Here is a 24005-nt window from a genome sequence, read left to right as displayed (position 1 = left end):
ACACACACACACGCAATATACGTATGCACGCATGCACAGAGAAACCAGACCCACAGAGACACACTCACACTCACACAAACCTACACAGACATGCAGGCATATGCACGCACGTACACACGCAGGCACGCATGCCGGTGCACACACACACACACACACACACACACACACACACACACACACATACCCACACACACACACACACACACACACACACACACACACACACACACACACACACACACACACACACACACACACACACACACACACACACACACACACACACACACACTCATCTACCCTCAGCAGCACCATATGGAGAGCTGAAAATGGAGGTTTACTGGATACAATAATATGGGAGGCTGTGTACTATGGAAGGGCTTACGCTTTATATCGTCCCCAGGAATATTCTTTGAACCGCATCTACAGCAAATTCTGAAAAAATAGTTTTGACACCATTCCCCAACCATCGAAAACCTATGATGGCCACTTAAATGTATTCATAGGTGAAGAATTTGCTAAACATTGACTAAGAGAATCCATGAACAGGCAATGCATGTTGTTTAAACATACCATATTTGTGCATAACATAGCTTACGGAATATAAAACTTAATATAAAACAGCGTAACAATGTAAACCACTTGGGCTTCCCTACAGAACACCAGTACTACAAAGACAACATTTTAAAGACCCTTACCGTAGTTTTCACGGTTAACTATAATACCAGAGCCAATTATTTCAACTTCAAGACATTTTGAGTAAGCCTTCAATTGGCTGGTTTAATAACGATTTCAAAACTGTCTTCAGTGACTCATATCTAGTTAAGCTACGAATCAACTGACTAGAAGAACATACTGTGCGTAGCTCTCTTTCCACGCAAGCACTTGGCTTGAAAGCTTTTTTATTGGTCTCTGTCCGTGTTTACCCAAGCAGCAAGTGTGTAAGTCAGACCTGAGAAATGGAAACGTCTATGGTAAACGAACCAGGGAAAGTAATAGATTAAATATTTCATGGGCTGAATAATTAATGCACAGTCAGTCTTTCACTGAAACACACACACGTCAAACACACACACACATGCACACCACACACGCGACACACACACACACAAACACGCAAGAATCCACACACAGACTCTTGAGTGTATATGAAAACAAAAAGAAACAAGACACCACTCATACGCACATACCGTACACACACTGCCATTTGAAAAAGTCTGAACAGCAGGGGAAGTTCCATGGGGAAGACAGACAGAATGAAATGTTCAGCTGCGAAGTCGAGTCGCATACGTTGTCTTCAGCAATTAGACTCAGGTTTCTCTGTACTTCTCACCACAAAGAAATGCCTCTCCTAAAAACATACTTTATTGTACACATGCACATGTACTGTGCATATGCGTACAACATGTTTATCCAATATACAGTATACTATGCATACGTATGTACTGTATGCGTACATGTTTCACACTGTTAAGGCTAAGTCATATCCAAGGCTGTCATTCCAAAGGCTAAGTCATTCCCAAATGACATTGTAAAAAATCTATGACGCACTTAGAGTACAATATATATGTACATACAGCATGTACTGTATGGATGCATATGTTTGGGACTGTTTTAACTACAATTTCAAAGGCTTTCAACGTCCTTCCCAAAGGACATTATGAAAAATGTATGCCACACCCCACAAGCCAGTGGGGAACATTGAAAACCATGTGTCAGAAATCTAGATGCATTTAACCACAGATTGCCACATCAATCTAATCTAAGATTGATGTGAAACAAGGCAGGACCACTTGAATTAAATGCAGCTCATTTAACATCCATCAGGGTACTCCGACTGTATGTTCCAACGGCATGCGTACTACAGGCATGATCTGTGTGACTGTGAGGGCTTGGCAATGACGTCACCTAATACTCAATGAGTATGTGTGTGTGTGTGTGTGTGTGTGTGTGTGTGTGTGTGTGTGTGTGTGTGTGTGTGTGTGTGTGTGTGTGTGTGTGTGTGTGTGTGTGTGTGTGTGTGTGTGTGTGTGTGTGTCTCAGAACAGCATACAGCAACCATATGCTGCTGTTGAAAGTGCAGTACTGTACCTCTAGTGGAAATATAGTGACAACCCCTCTCTCTCTCTCTCTCTCTCTCTCTCTCTCTCTCTCTCTCTCTCTCTCTCTCTCTCTCTCTCTCTCTCTCTCTCTTTCTCTCTCTCTCTCTCTCAACTACAGTAGTTTTGCTTCACCATTCTCCATCTATTAAGTTCTCTTGTCTACCTCTCTCTCTCTCCCTCCTATTGAGTCTCTTGCTAGTGATCGCATGTCTGGTGATGGATGTGTTTTCCCCTTCTGCTGCCGGTGCCTGGGGACTAGACTATCGCTACCTCTTGCGACAAATGTTTTACTACATTTAAGGCCGGCGCCGCTCTGCTCCGCTCCACTCCACCCCAACCTATCCCAGTCCAGTCCAGCCATCCATTCGTCTTTCACCAAGGTCAGTGACAGTGGCAAGTTCAGCTAAAAACTGTGAGAATCCAGCCTACAGTCGACAGCAGGCGCTGACCGCAAACAAAGTGTGTCAGTGCCATTTCTGTTTCTTTATTATCAACAAATCCTGAAATTCACATGAGAAAGGGGTCTCTGAGCAGGAGGACATAAGGACATTTTGTTCCAGACAGCCTGAATGTGGAGCTGTGATATATCTGGGCAATATGCTGCAAGGGGCCCACACTATGCAATGATTACTATAGAGCTGCAGGGCTGATATTAAACACGACTTGAAGCAGCGCAGCCTTAATAAAATGAATGCCATATAAAGTTGGTAAAGGCATAACGGAATGCAATAAAAGCAAATCATTTTGACAATTCACCTCTTCAGAGAGAAGATGTGACAGAAAGGCTGATGGGTATGCGTTGTCTTTTCTCCAACACATTGAGTATTTTTCTCGCCATTCCATTCCAGTCCAATTGAGTCTGTTTTTCTTGGTTTTTCTTTATCTGTCTGGCAGTTAGGGCTGTAACGATACACTCATCTCACGATTCGGTTCATATCACGACTTTTGACTTACGGTTCGATACATCCCCCGATTTTTGAAATTTATCTTTTTAAACTAATTCACTTGCTTTTGTCACATTTGCCAACATTGTTGTCTGGACTGAAGGATAACAGAACTTTGAAAGGACGCATCACGACACTTCCTTCTTGCACCATGATACAGTACTGAGACGTATCACGATTTCTCGGTTTGAACCAATATCGTTACAGCCCTACTGGCAGTATATCAATTTCCTACTTCCCCTTTCCCCTTTCCTGTCCATCCTATCTACTTTGTCACAGCACTCACACACATCTACTGTAGACTCAGCCAATATTCACCATCAAAGTGGATTTGGAAAGACATATTTGTGACACTTCAACAGAAGGTGATCATTTTATTCGTTCGTACAGTAGGGTCGGATGTAATGTCTTGATTTGCAAGGTATCAACACAGCGGTTTTACAGCAGTTGAGTGGAGCTAAGTAGACCAGCATTAAGCATTAAACCCACCAAGATACAGTGCGTTTCATGATTATTATCTAAAGGCCAGAACATTTTCCTGTCATCACAAAATTGACACATGATGAGTTGATGATACGCTGCCAAGAGTAGAAATCCATTCCACACCTTCAGGAAGCTGTATAAAATCCATCTCTTCCAGAGTCACTTCCTTTTCCATCAGCACTAACCACTTACACTCCTCTTCCAAACACTTACTGGCGCTCTCTGTACAGTACCGTACACTCAATCTCTTATGCTCTTTGCTTCCTCTGTTCTCTTTCTGCATAACTGTGGCTTGATTTGGCTACTGCATATAGAGTGGCTTTGGATAAAAGTGGCTGGCTGCTGAGTGCAATGCAGTGCAATATAATGCAATGATAAAGAGGCAGTGCAGTGTACACCAGCATGTCTATGTCTATACAACGCTTCACTGATTACTGGAAATATGTTACTACATCATGGTATTATAACTATGATATTATTGTAACATTAAAAAAACTTGGTCATGGTCATGGCATTCAGGCCAGAACAAACTTGTGTCAATAAAGACATGTCTTGTGAAAAATTGCAGTCTCTGAGAGCTTCATTGTCTTATTAAGCTAAATGATGGTACGTATATGGAGTTTTGCGGCATAGTACACTCCTACCTTTCATGATCTTGCGATGGAAGTTGATGGCGTCCACCGAAGCCGTGACGATGTTGGTCTTGCAGTGGCGAGCGGCCACAATCCCAGCTACCTCATCCATCAGCTTCATGGTCACACCTGCAATGACAAACGGGAAAGGACAGGTAGGTTATGCCACTTTGCACCTAAAGACCTGCACCTGACACTTTGTACGAAGTAGTCAGAAGTCATCCCTCCCAGCTTTGAACTCCAGTTCACAATCTCCAAGAGCCAGGCTCATTGCAATGGTAAGGCAGTCAGAGCACACCCTCAACCCTGGTGAACCCACCTCCATTCATCAGACAGTTGCAAATTGCAACTCAAAAAAAGTCTTGCAAATTTTAAAAACAACCTCCTAATCGGCCCAAAGTGTTAGGACGTCCTTGGCTGTCCATATACCTCATGTTTATGCCCCCCAACCCCCCCCCCCACCCCCCTCCCTCCTCCCTCCCCCCCTCCCTCCTTCCCTAATTCACTCTGTTTGTGTTTGTAAAATGTGACTTTCACGAGAGGGCATGCTAATAGACACGGATTCCCACTAATTCTTCTGTGATAACTCTCACAGTGTGAGCTCTCCCTTCCAGCCGCGCTTTGAGCCAAAGGGGTAATATAATATTGGCTGTCAGCTGATTCACACTATGATTAATGCTCTACCTCTAAAAACGGCTGAGTTTGCAGATTTCTGTAGGAAGTTCAGCTTTAGGATAACACTAATGGGGTATTTTTCAACCGCTGTGTCCCCTGTGGAGGGAGGATAGTTGATCGGGAGTGGGGGGGTGCATGGAGCTTTACAAACACATTTTGTGAAACGAGATGCCCAGGGGTTCGTTTCAGTTAAGCAAGAGTAGGAGCAATCTTTTCTCAATGTTTGACCTTCTTCTGGCAATGTTGACTTCTCGACTAGCATTTATGAACAAAAACGAACTGTTAGAAGAGGTGGCTATGGGCAGACATACGGTACAGCTCATTGGAACTGGACTACTGATAAAATAAAACAATTTCGAAAGTTTGCACAGAGATGTATTGAAGGAAAACATGTCTGCTTACTTGAACCTCCTTACAGTATCTCTGAATAGGAATCTATAATTTACTTCAGAAAAGAGAGCTCAAGCATCCCTACGTAAAGCAAAATGAAGGGAAACCATGTGTGGTGCACCAGGCATATCTCTTTGAGAGTGTGCCATGCAGCACATGAGGCATACCCACAAAATCAGGTGGGCTTCACAGAAGCTACATATGCCTCTTTTCCAATGGCGGTTTTCTGGTAGGGCTACAGCTCGAAACAGAGCGACTTGGCCAAACTTTCTGCTTTGCAATTGAGCTGTGTCGTGCCTAAAAGTCAAGTCTCGCTTTGTCAAGCTGAAGGCCTACCAGAAAAACGGCAGTGGAAAAGAGGCAATAGGCTGCTATGACCTTTTCAACTGTCAGTCAAGCCAAAAAGACCATTCTTATTGGGCGAGAGTGATTGACAAGTGGGCGGGTACAGGCTCACCCCAAACAATCTGTGACTGTACCCATGTTGTGTGCAGGGAAAATTGTTGTGCAGGGACTTTTGTTATGTGACAGACACAATCAATGTGAACACGGTGCCTGTGACCAGCACAAAGGGAAACTCGTGAAGAGGGCTGCGCAGATAGTATGCTGGTGAATGACAGCCCTACATACAGCTTGGGGATGGTGGTGGTGTGTGTGTGTGTGTGTGTGTGTGTGTGTGTGTGTGTGTGTGTGTGTGTGTGTGTGTGTGTGTGTGTGTGTGTGTGTGTGTGTGTGTGTGTGTGTGACAGTGCATGCTTGTGGGTGTGTGTGTGTGTGTGTGTGAGAGAGAGAGAGAGAGTGTGTGTGTGTGTGTCTTTGTGTGTTTTTGTGTGTGTATGTGTCTTTGTGTGTGTGTGTGTGTGTGTGTGTGTGTGTGTGTGTGCGTGCGTGCGTGCGTGCGTGCGTGCGTGCGTGCGTGCGTGCGCGTGTGTGTGTGCGTGTGCATGTGTGTGCAGTCATGTTCTTTAACTCCGAAAATGTCATGACTAGTGGAGTGAAGAAGGAGCAAGAAAGTGCCAATAAGATAGACATAGGCCTCGTTACCTCTGCCAATGAAGTTATGTTTTTGGTCCCGTTGGTTTGTTGGTTTGTCTCTCTGTATGTCTGTTTGTTTGTTTGTCTGTCTGTTTCATACCTGTCAACTTTGAGCTCCCAAAATTTGGGAAAATTCCCATCTTTTAAGCTAAAATTCGGGAAATTTTCTAAAGGCCAAATTCTGACAGTCAACGGGATGACAGAGACGGATCAGACTACGGATCAGTTCTACTCTGCTTTTCACAACAGCGCACGTGCAAAGACAGTCGTGTCTAAAATCCCTCACAGCACACGTTTTATAGCGTGGAAAAACAATGAAATGAAAACAAAACAATGAAATGAGCGCAATGAGTTTCTTCTTGTTGTTTTGTCGCATAAGTTGCCTGTTCGTGCAAAACTTTGTGCTGGTACAGGTTGTGATTAGGTTAATCGCATGATTCGCTGTTCCGAGGCTGTTTTATGCGTCACATGAACTGGCGGTTTCTGATGAAAAGACTGGGCGCACAAGTGCTAGAACTACAGAGCTCGAGGGTGACAGCTCGTATTTTTCAAGGAACTTTAATTCTTAGTGGCATCTGGCATACAATCTTCTGGCAGGTAGATTGATAAGCAAGACCCTCTGTCTCTCTCTTCAAGAGGGGGTGTGGCTCGTCGGGCTAACTGACAGGGCCGTGGGTATAATTACTGGACCGACAGTGTTTTTTGATAATGTGAAAAATCCGGGATATTTCCAGGAAAAATATCAAATCGGAAAGAAATCGGGAAATGAGTCAAAATGAGTCAAAAGTTTCCCGGGAAATCAGGGATGGTTGACAGGTATGGTTTGTTTGTCTGTCAGCAGGATAACTCAAAAAGTTATGAACGGATTTGGATGAAACAAAAGGAACAAGTGATTACATTTTGGTGGTGATCTGGATCACGAGTCGGAACCAAGATTTAAAAAAAAAAGATTCTTCACCATTGCTAGCCTGGTAATCTAGACGTCCCTAGAGACCGCAGATTGAATTGTGGGACAGGGGACTCCACAGGGGACTCCACAAAGGCAGAAAGACAAATAGGGTGCATTTCTAGTTTACGTGATGTTTCTGAAATCATCATTCAGTGAATTAATCCTTCAGAATTACACAGTTCCGTCAAGTTTGCACTTTCATTTAATGCCCAAATTGCGACGCGGCATTATGTTTTATTCTGAATTAAATGGAGTGCTTTCTGAATAAGATGTGCCATGTAAACGAGGCCATAGTGTTTAAAGGCAAACAGGAGGACAGTTGGAGGACGAGTGAAGTGGCATGGAATGAAATGAGAGAAAAAAATATATATTTAAAAAAAAACATTTGAAACGTTAAAGGTAGATAGAGAGGGAGACAAAGGTAGAGATATTTGTGAAAGAGTCTAAGATGAAGATGAAAGATCCCCATGGAGGCAGCCAACCCAGAATGACTGCAGGGAGCTGCAGCACCTCATTTTTCTACAGTGATAAGAACATTTCTCTTCTCGCCCTCTCCCTGTCTCTTTCTTTCTTTCTCTCCTCTTCCATTCTCTCTCCTTCTCATAACACACCTTTGCCCCAGCATGCCCTCTCCCCATTTACACCTTTCTACCCTCTCATTCTCGCACTAGTACTGAGAGCTCACACACATCCGGTTTCCTGATGCCCTCTCCCTCCCACCCTCCCTCTCTCTCTCTCTCTCTCTCTCCCCCTCTCTCTCTCTCTCTCTCTCTCTCTCTCTCTCTCTCTCTCTCTCTCTCTCTCTCTCTCTGTCTCTTTCTCCCCCTCTCTCTTTCACACTCTTTTGCTCTCTACTACCTTCCTTATCATCACCCCGTCTTTTCTATCTCCAGCTCCAACTCCATCTCTGAGCCCTGTGTCTGTCTGATGAGTGTATGGTACTACTGTATGTGTGCTGTAATCATTGAGGTCTACACTCCCAGAGAAAGAACATTGGACAGCAGTACAGTGTCAGACCCTGATCTCGCGACACGGCTCAAGCATGCATGTCAGATTCCTTAATACTAGCAGTGTGAAAAGGTAACCCATCAATAAAAACATGTGATGTGTGTGTATGTATGAGAGAGAGACAGAGAGACAGAGACATTGGTCCACGTGGATCGTTTCCTAAAACCAATCAGTTCTAAGCCTAATTGTTATCCATTATGAAATCTGAACCAAGATGAAAACAAACCCCCTTAGAAGTTAAAAAAGGACCAGTAGAGAAAGGCAGTGAAATCCTTTCCTGGTGGTGAAGAAAGGAGCTCAATAAGTTCCATAAATAATAGATGTTTGGAGAGAGAGAGAGAGAGAGAGCGCGAGAGAGAGAGAGAGAGAGAGAGAGAGAGAGAGAGAGAGAGAGAGAGAGAGAGAAGAGTATCTGTACAGTTAGGATTCACAGCTGTGGTGCAGGTTAGTATCAGTGCCTAAGGGAAGAAGGAGCCAGTGACTGCCCCTGACTCTTAATAACACCAGCACAGTAAAAAAAGTGTTAATATTTCAGTAAAGTATAAATTCAGATAGAATATTTACACAACGGTGGAGAGTCAAAAGTAAGTCTAAAATTCTGCAGGGGGCCAGTGGAATTTCAAATCTACAGCTTTTACTATTTGCACAATATCGAGTAGGCCTAAAACTGACTCAAGTGTAACATTAACACTATTCTTTGGGTCGGACCACATTTACATGTAATTCATTTCAACTCTTAGCTATATTACATACTGTAACACTGTTTTTTATACTGTGGGGCGGCATGTGCTCATCTAACTCCCTGATATGTGATCACCTGACGATCATAAAGCCATAGAATAGTACGGATTTTATTGCTTTGGGAACAAAACAGTCTTATTTAAATACTTTTGGCGCCAGCTCAAGGGTATAGAGTGGAGAGAGAGTAGTGTGTTTGGCTTTCTGTTCCGCACAGACTGTGCCGGAGCACAGAGGGAATCGTAAAACATAGGCTACCATGACCGTAAACCGACAGCACTTCGCAGTCTAACAACGCTACGTTCCACTTACCGGTACTTTTCCTGTACAGTTTTATGCTCTTGCTTTGTTTGGTGCTCTGCACTTTGCTACAGTACACTCTTCCTTGCTCTGATTCATGGCTCTGCTGAACACATTCAGTACCTACCGTAAGTGGCTTCATTTGTGTATTCTATTGTAAGTTGTCTTTGATCAAAAATGTTTGCAAAATGTACAGAAAGTGTAAAAGTAAAACACGGTACAAACCCAGACTGCTTATACTGTAAAAATGAAGGTGAAAAAAAATCTCTTGCGACAGCACACATATTGTCAGCAAGATGAAGGGTGGCAAATACAGTACAGAGACAGGAGTGTGTGAGAGAGAGTTTGTGCTTGTGCATGTCAAACGTATAATAGAGTGTGTGAGCGTGTGGGGATGTACAGTATGTGTGTGTATTTGTGTGTGTGCATGTGTGTACATGTGTTTTTGTGTATTTTTGTGTATGTGTATTTTTGTGTATGTGTGTTTCTGTGTATGTGTGCACATGTGTGTGTGTGTGTGTGTGTGTGTGTGTGTGTGTGTGTGTGTGTGTGTGTGTGTGTGTGTGTGTGTGTGTGTGTGTGTGTGTGTGTGTGTGTGTGTGTGTGTGTGTGTGTGTGTGCTTGTATGCGTGTTCGTGTGACATGGACTAACGAGTGCTGACACTGTTGGTAAATGGTCGTGTCCTAAGCCTGCTCCTGATAAGGCCGATGGAAATTGATTTCATGCAGACCAGCAGAGGAGCCTCCACCATCGTACACTATTGCTGCTGCTCTCACCGGCCAATCAACATCGCCGCTCAGGGACCCAGTCTATCTGCTGACCACGTAATCACGTAAATTGTGTGTGTGTGTGTGTGTGTGTGTGTGTGTGTGTGTGTGTGCTTGTGCAGCTGTGTGTACATTTGTGATTTTGTGTGTGTGTGTGTGTGTGTGTGTGTGTGTGTGTGTGTGTGTGTGTGTGTGTGTGTGTGTGTGTGTGCGTGCGTGCGTGCGTGCGTGCGTGCGTGCGTGCATTTGAGGGTGTGTGTTTGTATGTGTATGTGTGCACAGCTTTGTGTGTGTTTGTGCAGCAGCATTTCTGTGTTTGCATGTGCTGTAGATATATGGGTCTGTATGCATGTACTATGTATGCACATGCATGGAGGTGTGTGTGCGTGAGCATGTGTGTGTGTGCAGTGCATAAAGTAACATGTTGGCTGCTGTCAAGAGGTAAACAGGCGGCCATTCACACAGTTGATTCAGATTCAGGCCTTCAGTGCCTGAGCAACCCACAGCAATTAAAACCTGAAATATGCCCCATCCGTGTGTGTGTGTGTGTGGGTGTGTACATGCATGCCTGTGTGCTTGTGTGCGTGTATGCACTTGCTTGTGTGTGTGTATGCACTTGCTTGTGTGTGTGTGTGTGTGTGTGTGTGTGTGTGTGTGTGTGTGTGTGTGTGTGTGTGTGTGTGTGTGTGTGTGTGTGTGTGGGTGTGTGTGTGTGTGGTGTGGTGTGTGTGTGTGTGTGTGTGTGTGTGTGTGGGTGGGTGTGTGTCTGTCTGTCTGTGTCTTTGTGTGTGTGTGTGTGTGTGTGTGTGTGTGTGTGTGTGTGTGTGTGTGTGTGTGTGTGTGTGTGTGTGTGTGTGTGTGTGTGTGTGTGTGCGTGTGTGTGCGTGCTTGCATGCGTGTGTGTGTGTGTATGTACACTATGTGTGTGTTCAACTGTTGTGTTTGCATTGGTGGTCCGTCCACTCCCTCTATACCGTACCTGTAGCCTAAACACAGCTGTCCTCCTCTGCAGGCCTTGCAGCCATAATATGATTCATGTGCTACCAAATGCTCCATTCGATGGCAGTGTTATTGCTTTATGTCCCTTCTGGTGACCCATACGCTGATGTAGTGCACAGCACTGTTGGCCTGATTCCTCTAACAATACGAGGAGGAGAATTGCTGACGCCTCAGGATACAACAAACCACACACAGAGCCATTTCCTCAAGGTCCACTGGGAACTAGATATCAACACATTGCTCACTGTGGAGGAGTCAAGCCACGAATGTGGCATAAGAAATCCCAACAGTGCGTAAATGGCAGTACTCCATCATTTTCTGATCCAACAAAACTAATAAATACGTGTTTCACTTAGAGTTGATGCTCACTGGTCATATGTATGTACAGTTGGCCTAGATATATTTAACCTCGGCTATTGGCAGATACACATGCATAGTATCAAAACCTTCTCTTCTTACAACACCCGCTGGTTTCAACTGAATGTATCAGCTTCATTTGTGCTGTGCACATATTCCGTGAGATTAACATTCATTTGAGATACCGAAAACGACAGCATCACCGCATTTCAAATGTTTTTACATGAGGATTTCTTATTCAAATGAACTAAAAGAATGTGCATTAAAGAGTAAGACCATAACCTGATAACCAATGCTGATTTTATGATTGCTTATCTAGGAATAAAGAGTGAGGACAACTCTTTTGCATTCTGCTCTACAGGGCATGGCTAGGGATGTCAGCCCATAACACAACAACACCCTGCTGCTTTCCATTCCTCACACAAGCTCAGATCATAGCCCCAAGGGCAAAGTACTGTCTTGTGAGCTTGCATGAACAACAAAAAAACCCTCTGGCCTGAAGGAGAGAGCCAGAGGTTGCATTTGTCCTTGCAATCCTTCAGAGGGCATTATTACCTTCCCCCCCTACAAACGATCCACAATCACTGCACTTGATGTATAAGTATATCGTCGCAGTTCCTGGACTCTTGTGCTGTGAACAGAATTACTATTCCCTATCCCCCATTACAAACGATCCACAATCACTGCACTTGATGTATAAGTATATCGTCGCAGTTCCTGGACTCTTGTGCTTGTGAACAGAAACCGGTGTGTTGAGCAGCTCATTAAAAAAGTCTCCTTTCTCTTTTCAGTTGGTGTAATTGGTCGTGCAACAGGTACTTTGTCTTATCGCGACGAATTGCCAATTAGTGCTGTAAAAATGGAACGGCCGGCTGTTTGCTTTGTCACCCGCGAGACTTTGAGGACGGGCCACCTGTCACCGCGAGGTGATGTGCAGTTTTCCTGCCAGCTCGCCACTCAATCTCTTCCTGCCTGGCTCAGTCGGAGTAGCCTATCGAGAGTGGCACAGTGCAAGGCTGGCTGGATGCTAGCACACACAAACATACAGGGATTCATAGAGCCACTGGGGTTTGTGTGTGTGTGTGTGTGTGTGTGTGTGTGTGTGTGTGTGTGTGTGTGTGTGTGTGTGTGTGTGTGTGTGTGTGTGTGTGTGTGTGTGTGTGTGTGTGTGTGTGTGTGTGTGTGTGTGTGTGTGTGTGTGTGTGTGTGTGTGTGTGTGTGTGTGTGTGTATGGGGGGGGGGGATGAGTGGTTAAAGTACAATACTGCCAAAGTGTAGGAGGGAGAGTGCAATAGTGCTTAAAGGAGAGCTTCTTTCAATATGCTGTTGTATCCTTGTATCCCGAGGTCTGAGCTACTCTAATGGGGGCAGACTTTGTTTAAATTAAAAAAAACGTCTTAAATTAGGCCTACTCCAAATAGTATCCCAAAAGGTATCACTGTTTGCTAATTGTCTGCTGATGTTGCATAACCTTTTGGGTGTTATTGGTAATAAATCAAGATTTTTTTTTGAAATGTAAACATACTCTGCCCCCATTACAATCACCAGGATCTCGGAAAAGGCTGAAGAAAAAGAAAAAAAATCTCAGGTACTGACAAGTCCAGGGAGAAGTTGGCAGGAGTTACCATTTTAAGTGCATACGAGCAACAAATGCCATGGGATGTGTGTAGGGGGAACTATGAATTGTGTGCAAGATACATATCCATGGAAGCTATAGCTTGGGCTTTGTCTGTTCCTTTGTCAGAATTCAAATAGCTTATAAATAATCTATACTTTTAAGTAGCTGTTGTGCTGTATGTTTGAATTTGTACTGTGCAGTCATACTGGGCAGACTCTCCAGTGGGATTTCTACAGCAGGCTTTGCTATTGTCTCTACAGCTTTATTTTGTCTCTGGGCTTGGCTAGATATGAGAGGGTTCGTTTTTTGTGTCTATATGTATGCGCTTGTTTGTCTGTGTGAGTGTGTGCGTGCGTGCATGCATGTGTTTGTGTGCAAGGGTGCTGACAGGGGGGGACAAAGGGGACAGTTGTCCCGGGACCAGTGAGAGAGGGGCCCCAGAATTGGGTTCTCATTACATTGTATGTATAGGGCCGGGGGGCCCTTTCAGATGACTTTGTCCTGGGCCCTGCCAAAGCTGTCAGCGGCCCTGTTTGTGTGTATGTGTGCATACGTATGTGTACAGTATTTGATGTCCTGCTGTTTCATGAGCTGGAGCTCTACATTGTGGCTATGCTATGTATGATGTGTTTCTACATTATGCATACTGGTGGGTAGATGAGTAGACTGACTGTACTGTATGTCAATGCGTGGGTCCCTATGATTGTGTGTGTGTGTGTGTGTGTGTGTGTGTGTGTGTGTGTGTGTGTGTGTGTGTGTGTGTGTGTGTGTGTGTGTGTGTGTGTGTGTGTGTGTGTGTGTGTGTGTGTGTGTGTGTGTGTGTGTGTGTGTGTGTGTGCCAGGACCCAGGCCATTATTTTTGCCCCCGGACAGAAATAATGAGAATGCGGAGGATGCTAAACTCCTCATTTACCCCACCGTCCCCTTCCTCCTCCTCCACCTTCCTCCTCCTCTACCTTCCTCCTCCTCTACCTTCCTCCTCCTCCACCTTCCTCCTCCTCCACCTTCCTCCTCCTCTACCTTCCTCCTCCTCTACCTTCCTCCTCCTCCACCTTCCTCCTCCTCCACCTTCCTCCTGCTCTCTCACATAATTTTCTTCTCTCACCTCCCTCTCTCCTCCTGCCGCTCTTTTCTTCCTCCTCCTCTAGTTTCTCTTCCTCCTGCTCTGCCTTCCTCCTCTTGCTCTCTTCATCCTCCTCTTCCTCCAATCCTTCCTTCCCCCTCCTCTCTTCTCTTCATCCTCTTCTTCCTCCCTTCCATCATCTACACTTCTTCCTCCTATTCCTCCTCTTCCCTCCGAGCCTTGCACTTCTATTTCATCTCTCTCTGTTTTCTCTCCTCTGTCATCCTCATGTCCATCTTCTCTTTGTCTTCCCCATTTTCTGTACTTTTCTCCTCGTTTTTTTCTCACTCTTTCTCCCTTCCTCATCCACTCCACTCCAACACCCCCCCCCCTCTCTCTCTCTAGTGTTAATGAATCATGTGTCTCTGACACAGGGCCAGAAGGTGTCAATGAAAATGAGGGTCAGTGCTAACGCTTCACACTCTCCCCCCATCGCTACCTCCACTCCTCTGCTAGTCTTGCACCTCTCCTCTTCCTGCCCCTCTGCCCCTCTTCTCCACTCCCACACCCCGTCCTGTACAAATAATCTCTCTCTCTCTCTCTCTCTCTCTCTCTCTCTCTCTCTCTCTCTCTCTCTCTCTCTCTCTCTCTCTCTCTCTCTCTCCCTCTCTCTCCATTCTCCACATCTCTCCATACTTGACCCTCCTGACGAGATAAGTGTTAAGTGCTGTGTGAAATTGCGTTGCTGACTTCTCTGCAATATTAGTTCTCTTGCACACCTGTGTGTGTGTGTGTGTGTGTGTGTGTGTGTGTGTGTGTGTGTGTGTGTGTGTGCGTGCGTGCGTGCGTGCGTGCATGCGTGCGTGCCTGCGTGCGTGCGTGCGTGTGTGTGTGAGCGCAGTGATTATTCACACAAAAGCCTGCCGTGTTCGTCAAAGGAGCAGAGGACAAGGCCAAGCGAAAAAGTTTTTGAGAAAAGGCCAGAGCGCAGACAATAAAGTAAGAGAGGAAAAGTCGTATAATAAAAATCTAAAAAAAAAACTCATTCAAAAAGAAAGTCCTCCTTCAACCACCGTTGACCCAATCTATCCATAACGGAGTGGATCCACTCAGCTACACCTCTCCATCCCTCCACACAGGTCACATCACAACCGCGTAGGCCCCATCAAATATACAGCACAGTACTGTGGAGGGAGCTGCAAAACTGTATGTCTTATGGGAGGTGAAAAGAGCAGCAACCACCCCAGTACCATATAATGACTAGCTACTAGGTCTTTTGTGGGGTAAGCAGGAGGAATAAAGGATAAAGGAAAAAAGAAAACAAATAAATAAATGAGGGAGAGATCTCATCAGATCTCTTTATCCTCTGCTCTTCCACACCTGGATCGCTCAAGGCAATTCTAGTTTCCCACTGTCTCTTTCGTTCTGACTGTCACACTATGCTTGTGTCTCTGTCTACCCGCCTCTCTCTCTCTCTCTCTCTCTCTCTCTCTCTCTCTCTCTCTCTCTCTCTCTCTCTCTCTCTCTCTCTCTCTCTCCCTTCCCCGTCTCTCTCTATCTCTCCCTGCCCCGTCTCTCTCTCTCTCTCTCTCTCTCTCTCTCTCTCTCTCTCTCTCTCTCTCTCTCCACAGCACAGCACAGCGCAGGAGGCTTTGCCAGCCCACTGGGTGTGAAGAGGCTGGTCTCAGCTCTGAGCTCTCCCTGATGGGGGAAAGGGGTTAGGCAGGCAGAGGCTGCCAGGCAGAAGCGGGCCTCCCTGATGGGGGACAGGGGTGACCGAGAGGCTGCCGGAGAAAAGCTCTGCCAGAAAACACTCTCCATTAAAGCCAGAGTCAGAGGGGGCCAAGGCTTCCCCCATCGCACAGCTCCCAGACAAACCTTGGCGAGAGTCTCTCTCATTCCGGGGGCAGACAGACATGCGCACACACACGCATGCACGCACGCACGCACGCACACGCACACACACACACACACACTTTATATTGAATACCTACAGATGCAAAGGCACTCAACACCTTCCTTCTGTCTGCAGGTCTCTGCCTCTGCTACAGTACTGTATAAGCACATAAACACAGTCACAAATTCACTGGCTGGCTGGAAAGATCTGCTGAAGCAAACACGCCAAAGGTCTGAACCAAAACATGGATTCATCTCAGCAAGGGGTTGATTACTCTACGAACATACAAACTCATCCATGCATAAAATGAACATGTGTGCACATCTGCACATATATGATCACAAGCACAGACACACATGCGCGCACACACACACACACACACACACACACACACACACACACACACACACACACACACACACACACACACTGGCAGCCAGCTGGGCTTACATCACACGCAGAGAGATGAGTCGCACTCGTTAAGATCAGGGACAGACTTATCACATGATATCACCCATCTGTGTTGCATGCTCATATATACAGTAAAAAAAATGCAGTCTTCATTCAACACTTAAGAGAGCCAATTTATCATCTTCTACAGTGTATTTTTGGTCCCAGAGCACTCTCTCAGTGTTTAATTAACACTGTATTTTTTAGCGTGTACGAGTAGCACTTAAAACACTGGTGTGTTCCCACTGGCAGTGGAAGTTTGGAGGCCTTTCAGCTTCTCATTTGCATGCCATTCTGAATATCTATGCATCACTTTGCTGCATGCTGCCCGGCCGCAAAGGTAGAGCCATCTGTGAGGTGTGTGTGTGTGTGTGTGTGTGTGTGTGTGTGTGTGTGTGTGTGTGTGTGTGTGTGTGTGTGTGTGTGTGTGCGTGCGTGCGTGCGTGCGTGCGTGCGTGCGTGCGTGTGTGCGTGCGCATGCATGTGCGATAATGTGTTGGACACAGGGTCTTCGAAATAACAGATTCCACAGAGGAGCTCAGCATTCTCCCATGGCAATGCTAAAACATTTGCCGGCATCTGTGGCAAGGTCGTGTTGGCAGTGCTCTCTTTGCATATTGAAGTAGTCAGCTTTTGCTTTTTTGTTTGCTTGCTGTATGGGGGTGTTAAACTATTGTAGGAGGAGAGTGAATGCTAAACTATCGGTCTTCTGCTAGAATTCTGGTATATGGCTTCAGTGGTTTATTTTTTATTTATTATTTATTATCACAAGCTGAGCCAGAAGAATACAAAGTATTGACCCAAGAAATGTTATGAATGTTCAAGCCAAGAATTAAGCACAAGACAATAGGTTTGGCCACCATTCAACCAGCTGTATGCTGTTACACCATGCTGGATTAGTGTGAACTATAAAGATAATATCATAAAAGATCTACTGGCTTTATCTATGCAATTATATCCTGCAACACATCAGTTCGTCAAGGTACGAGGGGGGTAAGCTGGTATCAGAGACATGCATCTTAATGCTATCATCTGGGTGGGCAAATTCTAATTGTGATTTTTTTTTAAATATACCTACACATCCATAGTTTATGTTTTGATGCGATCAATCTCAGAGATTGATAGCTGTTGAGTGGTTATCTCCTAATGAATTTCTGTACACCACAAAACAAATAGCATTTTAGACCCCTGATGTATGGTTGAACCCATGGTTAAGACTTGTCAGTGCACAGTGCGCTGCATGATAAGTGCACAAAGCCCCCCACATATGGGCTTGATTGCCCATGGGGACACCGAGTCATATCTCAATCCTACCCCGTCTCCCACTGATTTCCTGTCTCCATCTTTAACTGTCCAGTCTACAATAAATAAAGGCTAAAATACCCAAAAAGAGATATTTAAAAAGACACTTTTCTGTGGTATATGATATTGATGTTGGTGTTGTTGGTGGGTTTTTTTTTAACTTTTCCATTTCAGAACTTCATTGAAGTCATCCTATTTACACGTAGTACAGTGGTCTTCAAATGGTGGCCCGCAGGCCAGATCCGGCATGGGCATGGCAAACATTAGGCCCGCCATGTGGTTGGAACAAATAAAAACAATGTGTGCCATCTGTGGTCATACGGTTGGGCGATTTGTTTGCCCCTCAGACTCATTAGCGCAACATAATTTGGCTCTTGGGGAAAAATAATTGGAGACCACTGTACTTGAATGGTAAACAGTGAACAGTGACCCCTGTGGTTGGTACCGGTATCTGGTCTGGTCTCCAAGCCATTTTCACCATTTTCACATCCAAAATGCTTCCACCCTGTAGAGCCTTTTTCAGTGAACTGAAGGTCATGCTGTTCAATACGCCGCACTGGTCGATTTTATTTATTTTATATTCATTTTTTGCAGTTTCTTACAATATGGACTTTACGTATGGGGTCACAGCAAAACCACCATCAGAAGAGTTGAAAGGCAACATTGCTTACTTTCTAGGGAAGGAAACCCTCTTTCATATTCCTGGGATAGGAGGATAAGGCCATGGCTGCAACTGTGAGAAAAGGGAGAATGTTGACCGTAGAGTGAGGATAAGTGCACGGCTAAGGCCTGAAGCAAAGCCTTAAGAGAGTGCTGGGGACAAGTTTTTAGAAATAACATGTTAGATGCTTCTCCTCGCAATACCAAAAAAAAGCTGCCACTCTTGGATGCTTTGCTGACCACATGTTTTGAATTGAGTGCATTTCATGCTTCTTTGGTATGGAGTCTATACCCAGAGACCGGACAAGATCGTGGTCCCTGCCTCTCTCCAAATAGAGAGCACGGAGGCTTGGAAAGGTTTGTTTGAATAGATACAACTGACATGATTGGCCATGGCTACGTATGCCAAATGATACACATCCGTAATGTCCAATAAACAGTCAATCGTAATCCTCTCTGGATTTACAGTAGGGAGGTCTCCAGACCTTATCTCACTTGTGATTAGGTCTGGTGATAACCAGGCAACTTCTTTGGTGCTTCTTTGTGCAGAATCCCCTGATGTCCACAGGCACACTTCATAAATTAACTGAACTGGGTTTCCACCCACAGAACACCACAGAGTAGAGGGACTTGAGAACACAACAAAAGCCCAAACAGAAGCAGCATTTGGTTCATAACAATGACGCACTGCGGGCTACACCACACGACTGTAATCTTCTACCGAGATCAATCGAACAAATGCCTCATGCTGAGACCTGCAGAGATCATCACCTGTGAGAAGAGCCAGTGCAGAGCCCGGCCTTTCAGGAGGCACCTGGGCAGGATCTCATCTGGAAGTGAGATCCTACCAATTTACACATCCTCTGACTCCGATACGCTGCACTACACCTCTTTCTCACGCTCCTACACTCATTAAGGTGACGACACCTCCAGGGTTAGGGTTGATTAAAAAAATAATGAGAGGGAGATCTAATAAAATAAAATAAAAAGTTAAAATAAAAAAATATCAGAGGAATTCGCAAAATATGAAAGTGTAATGTAAGCGTCTCAGGGTGTTGCTGGGGTGCTGCTGCAGCAAGCCAAGGTCAATAAAAGGTAAAAGCTTGCCAAGGTAACAATTCCGGATAGGGAGGGGGGTGGGATAGAAAAAACACCCAGAAACAACCCAGACAATCTGTCATGTTTTACACAATGTCCCACCACCAAGGGTGTGGTTGGCACAAGAGCTACTCCAACGGCATGACAGGACCATCTTGGGAACACGACAGGAAATGCTGAGCTTGCATTGCAATCAGCCCTGTAATCTGCAAGGAATCGAGACCCTGGCATAATGGGCATAATGGGCACTTAGTCCCGGGATATGCTTGCTGTGTGACTTAACCTAACTTAACATACTTTCTACAGAACGATCAGAGCAGTACGCACGGTGCTCGAGGCATCATCTCAGGGTCATTATTATTTTCCATCATTGTTTGACTCTACCACAGCCTCAACATGGAACTTTGGAAGATCACCCCTCACGGGTATGCCAATATTGCAATATTGTATATATGTCTGCGTACATTTTGTCAGGTGTCCTACCGCACACAACAAATACACATGGTAATGTGTCTGAGCTTGGAAAGTGCACATTCATGCGTATCCTGAAGCAATACCCTGGGCCTTAATCTAAATACACTGGCCAGGAAACATGCAGTATTTGCACAGTGCCAACACCTATCAATGTCATCTACATGAATGATCTCCTCTGCCAGCACGATTTCTGCTACTCCATCAAGCTTAAAGATGCTGATTGAGACTAACGAAATAAACCTTGAGAGGCTATGATACTTACAACAGCTTAAGGGTGCTGTGGATAGCTAGGTGCGTTGTGTAATGAATACGGCCTTCTAATGCTTTCAATGCTTGTCAATGCTGAGTCCACCTGGCTCTTGAACACTGACAGCAAAATGATTTTTTTTCCCCAAAGTATATGGTTCAGTAACATATAGCTTTATAATAAAATTACCATGCAGAACACTTGCAAAAATGCGCTTGGATTTGCAGGGTCATACAAAGTGATTTGGCGGCCAATCATAATAAAGAAAAGCTGAATGAGATAAGGAGATAAAATTGCCGTTTCCGACACAACAGGGGTTGTTTGTGTCTTCCCGGACACCAGGTGGAATGAATGAATGAAAGAGTGAATTAATGTTTAACTCTGCCTCCAGCACAGCAGGTGGAGTGAAAACTATTTTTTATTTAATCTTTTGTCCTTTCTCCTCCAGAGTGTTTCCACCCAGATGCACCAGCACAAATGCCTGAGAGTCACCGAGCCACAATGCACCTGCTCATGCCTTGCATATCATATTATCTGCATCTCCACATTGCCAGGCACATCACGATGGAGGCCAGGTCATCACAGATTTCTGCCGTGTGTTGTTTCAGAAGATTACCTCAGAGTCTCCAACAGCGAGCTGCAGCAACACTTGTAATACTGTGACATCACACACACATATTCCAGTTAGCATGTGTCACTTCCTGCGTCACTTCCTGCTGCAAAAATGTGACGGATGCATAAACTGTACGGGACCAACGGTCCAACTCAATCTAGTAAATCCTGTCCTCTGTTTCGTCAAACGAGGCAGCACATCATTGACATGTTATACAATATCTCACAAAAGCACAATTCAAAGGTCATTTTTTCATCTGGAATTAGGATGTTGAATGGGGAAAGCCCCCCAAAAAAAATTGCTGTGCCTAGTCTGACAGCAGGGAAACTTTATTTTCAACATAGAGATGGGGCGTCAGCAAAGCACAAAGGCATAAACAAAAGGGAAGGAGGGGAGGTATAAGTTTGAAATGGACCCCAACACTTTACTGCTGGTGTAATAGTGGTGCATGAGGGCTATTGCTGTTTTGGCCCAGGCCCTACTCTGGGATAAATTAGAAGAGAACTGCTGCAGAATATGCAAGATGGAATGGAATGACACAATCTAGGCATTGTGGCAATGTAGAAAAAAATGACAGATGATTGCTGCTTTCTACGGAATCCAATTTCCTGATATTCAGGGACATTTACAGATTATTAATACGCAGACACACAAAACGCATGCCCACATGTACACACAAGCACACACACTCACAGACAAGTCAAGTCAAGTCAAGTCAAGTTTATTGTCAATTTCTTTACATGCACTGGTCATACAAAGAATTTGAAATTGCGTTTCTTGCTCTCCCATGCAGACATAGACTAATCTAGGTAAGGACATAGACAGTATAGACATAGACAGTACTCATACATGGACATAGACAGTATGGACGTAGACATTGCTCATACAGACATTTAAAGTGCAAGACTGGACAACAGAAGACTTGTAGAGAACATACATTAAGAGGAGGTATTTTGTTGTGCTTTTTTTTAAAAGTCCTTTATAGCGTTCTGACATAGTAATAGTAGCATTTGAAGAAATAAATAATTAAAAAAGGTTTTATTAAATACACCAGCAGCAGTATGTGTGTGTGTGTGTGTGTTTGTATGTGTTTTGTGTGCGTGTGACACATGCATGGTGATGCACGTACAAACACACGCGCGTGCACATGCACACGCACACGCAAACACACCCACGCACACAGGTGTAGCCCTCTCTGATCCTATTCAATCCTCTGTCTAGAACAAGATTTCTGTGCACCAGCAGTACTAACAGAAGAGGGGCATGGGGGCTATTAGGGAGAGGCTTCTGGAAGCCTCTAAAATCTCTGGGGGCCAGGGAATCTTCTTATCTCTCGATAACAGATTTCATTATCCGTTTAAAAGAAACACCCTCTTCTAAGGACAACTACTGCTATATATGTGCTACACCCGCACAGAAGAAAACCTGCTAAAATTTAACAAGGAGGCTAGTTAGGGGACACAGAGTGAGACTGTAACGAGAAGGACTTTTTACACCAAGGATGAAGAAGGGCGAATGTGTTTGTCATTGAGGGACAAAAAATATGGTCAGAATAAGGAGAGGAGAGCTGCAGAGCTGCAGAACTGCTACTGATTATGACCTTGGGTGGCTGTTACGCACTGACAGACCCAATGACTCACAGGGCCTATAAGGTTACAGACTCTGCCTAGTGATGCACACACATCCAGGGCTGCTGACCGCTTTTGCCGGGCCCAGGACATAGTCATCTGAAAGGACCCTCTTCTCAATACATACAGTTTAGAAACGACCCAATTCTGGGCTCCCCTTTTCCCTGGGCCCAGAACAACTGACCTACTTGTGCTGCCCCAGTCAGCTTCCCTGAACACATTTCCACAGTCCCCAAGTGGAAAGCTCCAGAAAACACGAACCAAAAGGCTGATTTTCTTTAGATGTAAAGTAAATGGTGCTTTCAGAGAGAGAGACAAAATCAAATGTGTTGAACGAAAAAAAAAAACATGTTTGAATTTAGGAACACACCACGCTCCAATTTTCAGAGGGCATTCTTCCCTGGCGGTAATAAAACTGGTAATAAAATAAAAGTCAACCCGAGTGTGAACCAACTGCGAAGACTCGGCAAATCAAATGGAGTCGCGTATCTGTCGATTGGACGCGGCCAGCGATGGTGTTTTTAACACCACTACGGCCGCCCGTGGTGATGACCTATTTAATGGTCCTCGTAAAAACAGATTCAATTACCCTTTTGGGCATCACAGACTGGGATGTACACCGTGACCCAAGGCCCAGAGTCCCTGAGTTTATGAGCAGCACAGAAATTATATGAACTACACCATCGCAGGAAGGAAGGAAGGACCAGTAGGGGAAAAAAACAAAACATTGACTTCCTTCTCAAGAGAAGATTAATAATCCAGATTTTAATGGTTGCACCATCATATCTCCAGGCATGGGCTATTTGATTTGATTGTGATGTGGCTTTCTAATTAAGCTCATTGGTTTGGTTTAATCTCCTTTGTACTGTGTATAGCAGAAAATGACTAAAAAATGCATGACGATATGATGATATGCTGTGTGGCTCAGACGCCTAATAGAAGTTTAAATTTGGTCATAACATTAGTTGAAGTGCTGTACATGCAACTGGACTACAATAATGAAGAGGGTGATAACCATTTTAAGACTTTGTGTCAATTCGTACCCTTAACACTGACAGAACTACAATATTAGGAAAACAAGAAGAAAAGTGTAAAACTGACAACATAGAGCAACTTAGAACACTGTACGCAACTCACAATGTTATTTTTTAATGCAATAAAGCAAAGTAATAGACCATTAATGAACAAGCTGACAAATGATGCTGTTAAAATTTGATTTTGAGACATCTACCAACAGCAGTGTGGCCTCTGACAACTTCCTCACATGTTGATGCTACCCAATGATGCCATGACAGTGTTTTACCACCTCCCCATACACCAACCTCTCCCACCTCCCCCCAACTGGGAACAAAATCTAGAGGTTTTCAACTGAGGCGGAACTAACACCAGAATGAATGTCAAGTCCCCGCGGCATGGCTAATCGAATGACGACTTCAGAGAGCTGTGCCACAATCTCAGTAGGAGGCTAAGACATGTCTTTTTGGGAAGGAGAGGGTGCACAGCAAATATTTGTAGTGTAGATTCAACGCCTACACAGTCAGATGTAACACACTCCTGGTTGCCACTACTCTCTAA

General features: G+C 44.7%; 1 protein-coding gene across 4 annotated transcripts in view; it reads right to left on the bottom strand.

Annotated features, from left to right (window-relative positions):
* The window catches only part of acot7 (acyl-CoA thioesterase 7), a 124954-nt gene that overhangs the window by 38693 nt on the left and 62256 nt on the right, over window positions 1-24005 (bottom strand). For all 4 annotated transcript variants that reach the window (XM_063208818.1, XM_063208815.1, XM_063208816.1 and 1 more), the window contains one exon: window positions 4174-4290. In XM_063208818.1, the coding sequence (XP_063064888.1) occupies window positions 4174-4290 (117 nt within the window). The remainder of the gene's footprint in view (window positions 1-4173; window positions 4291-24005) is intronic.

This window comes from Engraulis encrasicolus, chromosome 10, assembly GCF_034702125.1.
Source record: "Engraulis encrasicolus isolate BLACKSEA-1 chromosome 10, IST_EnEncr_1.0, whole genome shotgun sequence".
Classification (NCBI taxonomy): Eukaryota; Metazoa; Chordata; class Actinopteri; order Clupeiformes; family Engraulidae; genus Engraulis; species Engraulis encrasicolus.
This window is presented reverse-complemented; position numbering and strand designations above follow the sequence as displayed.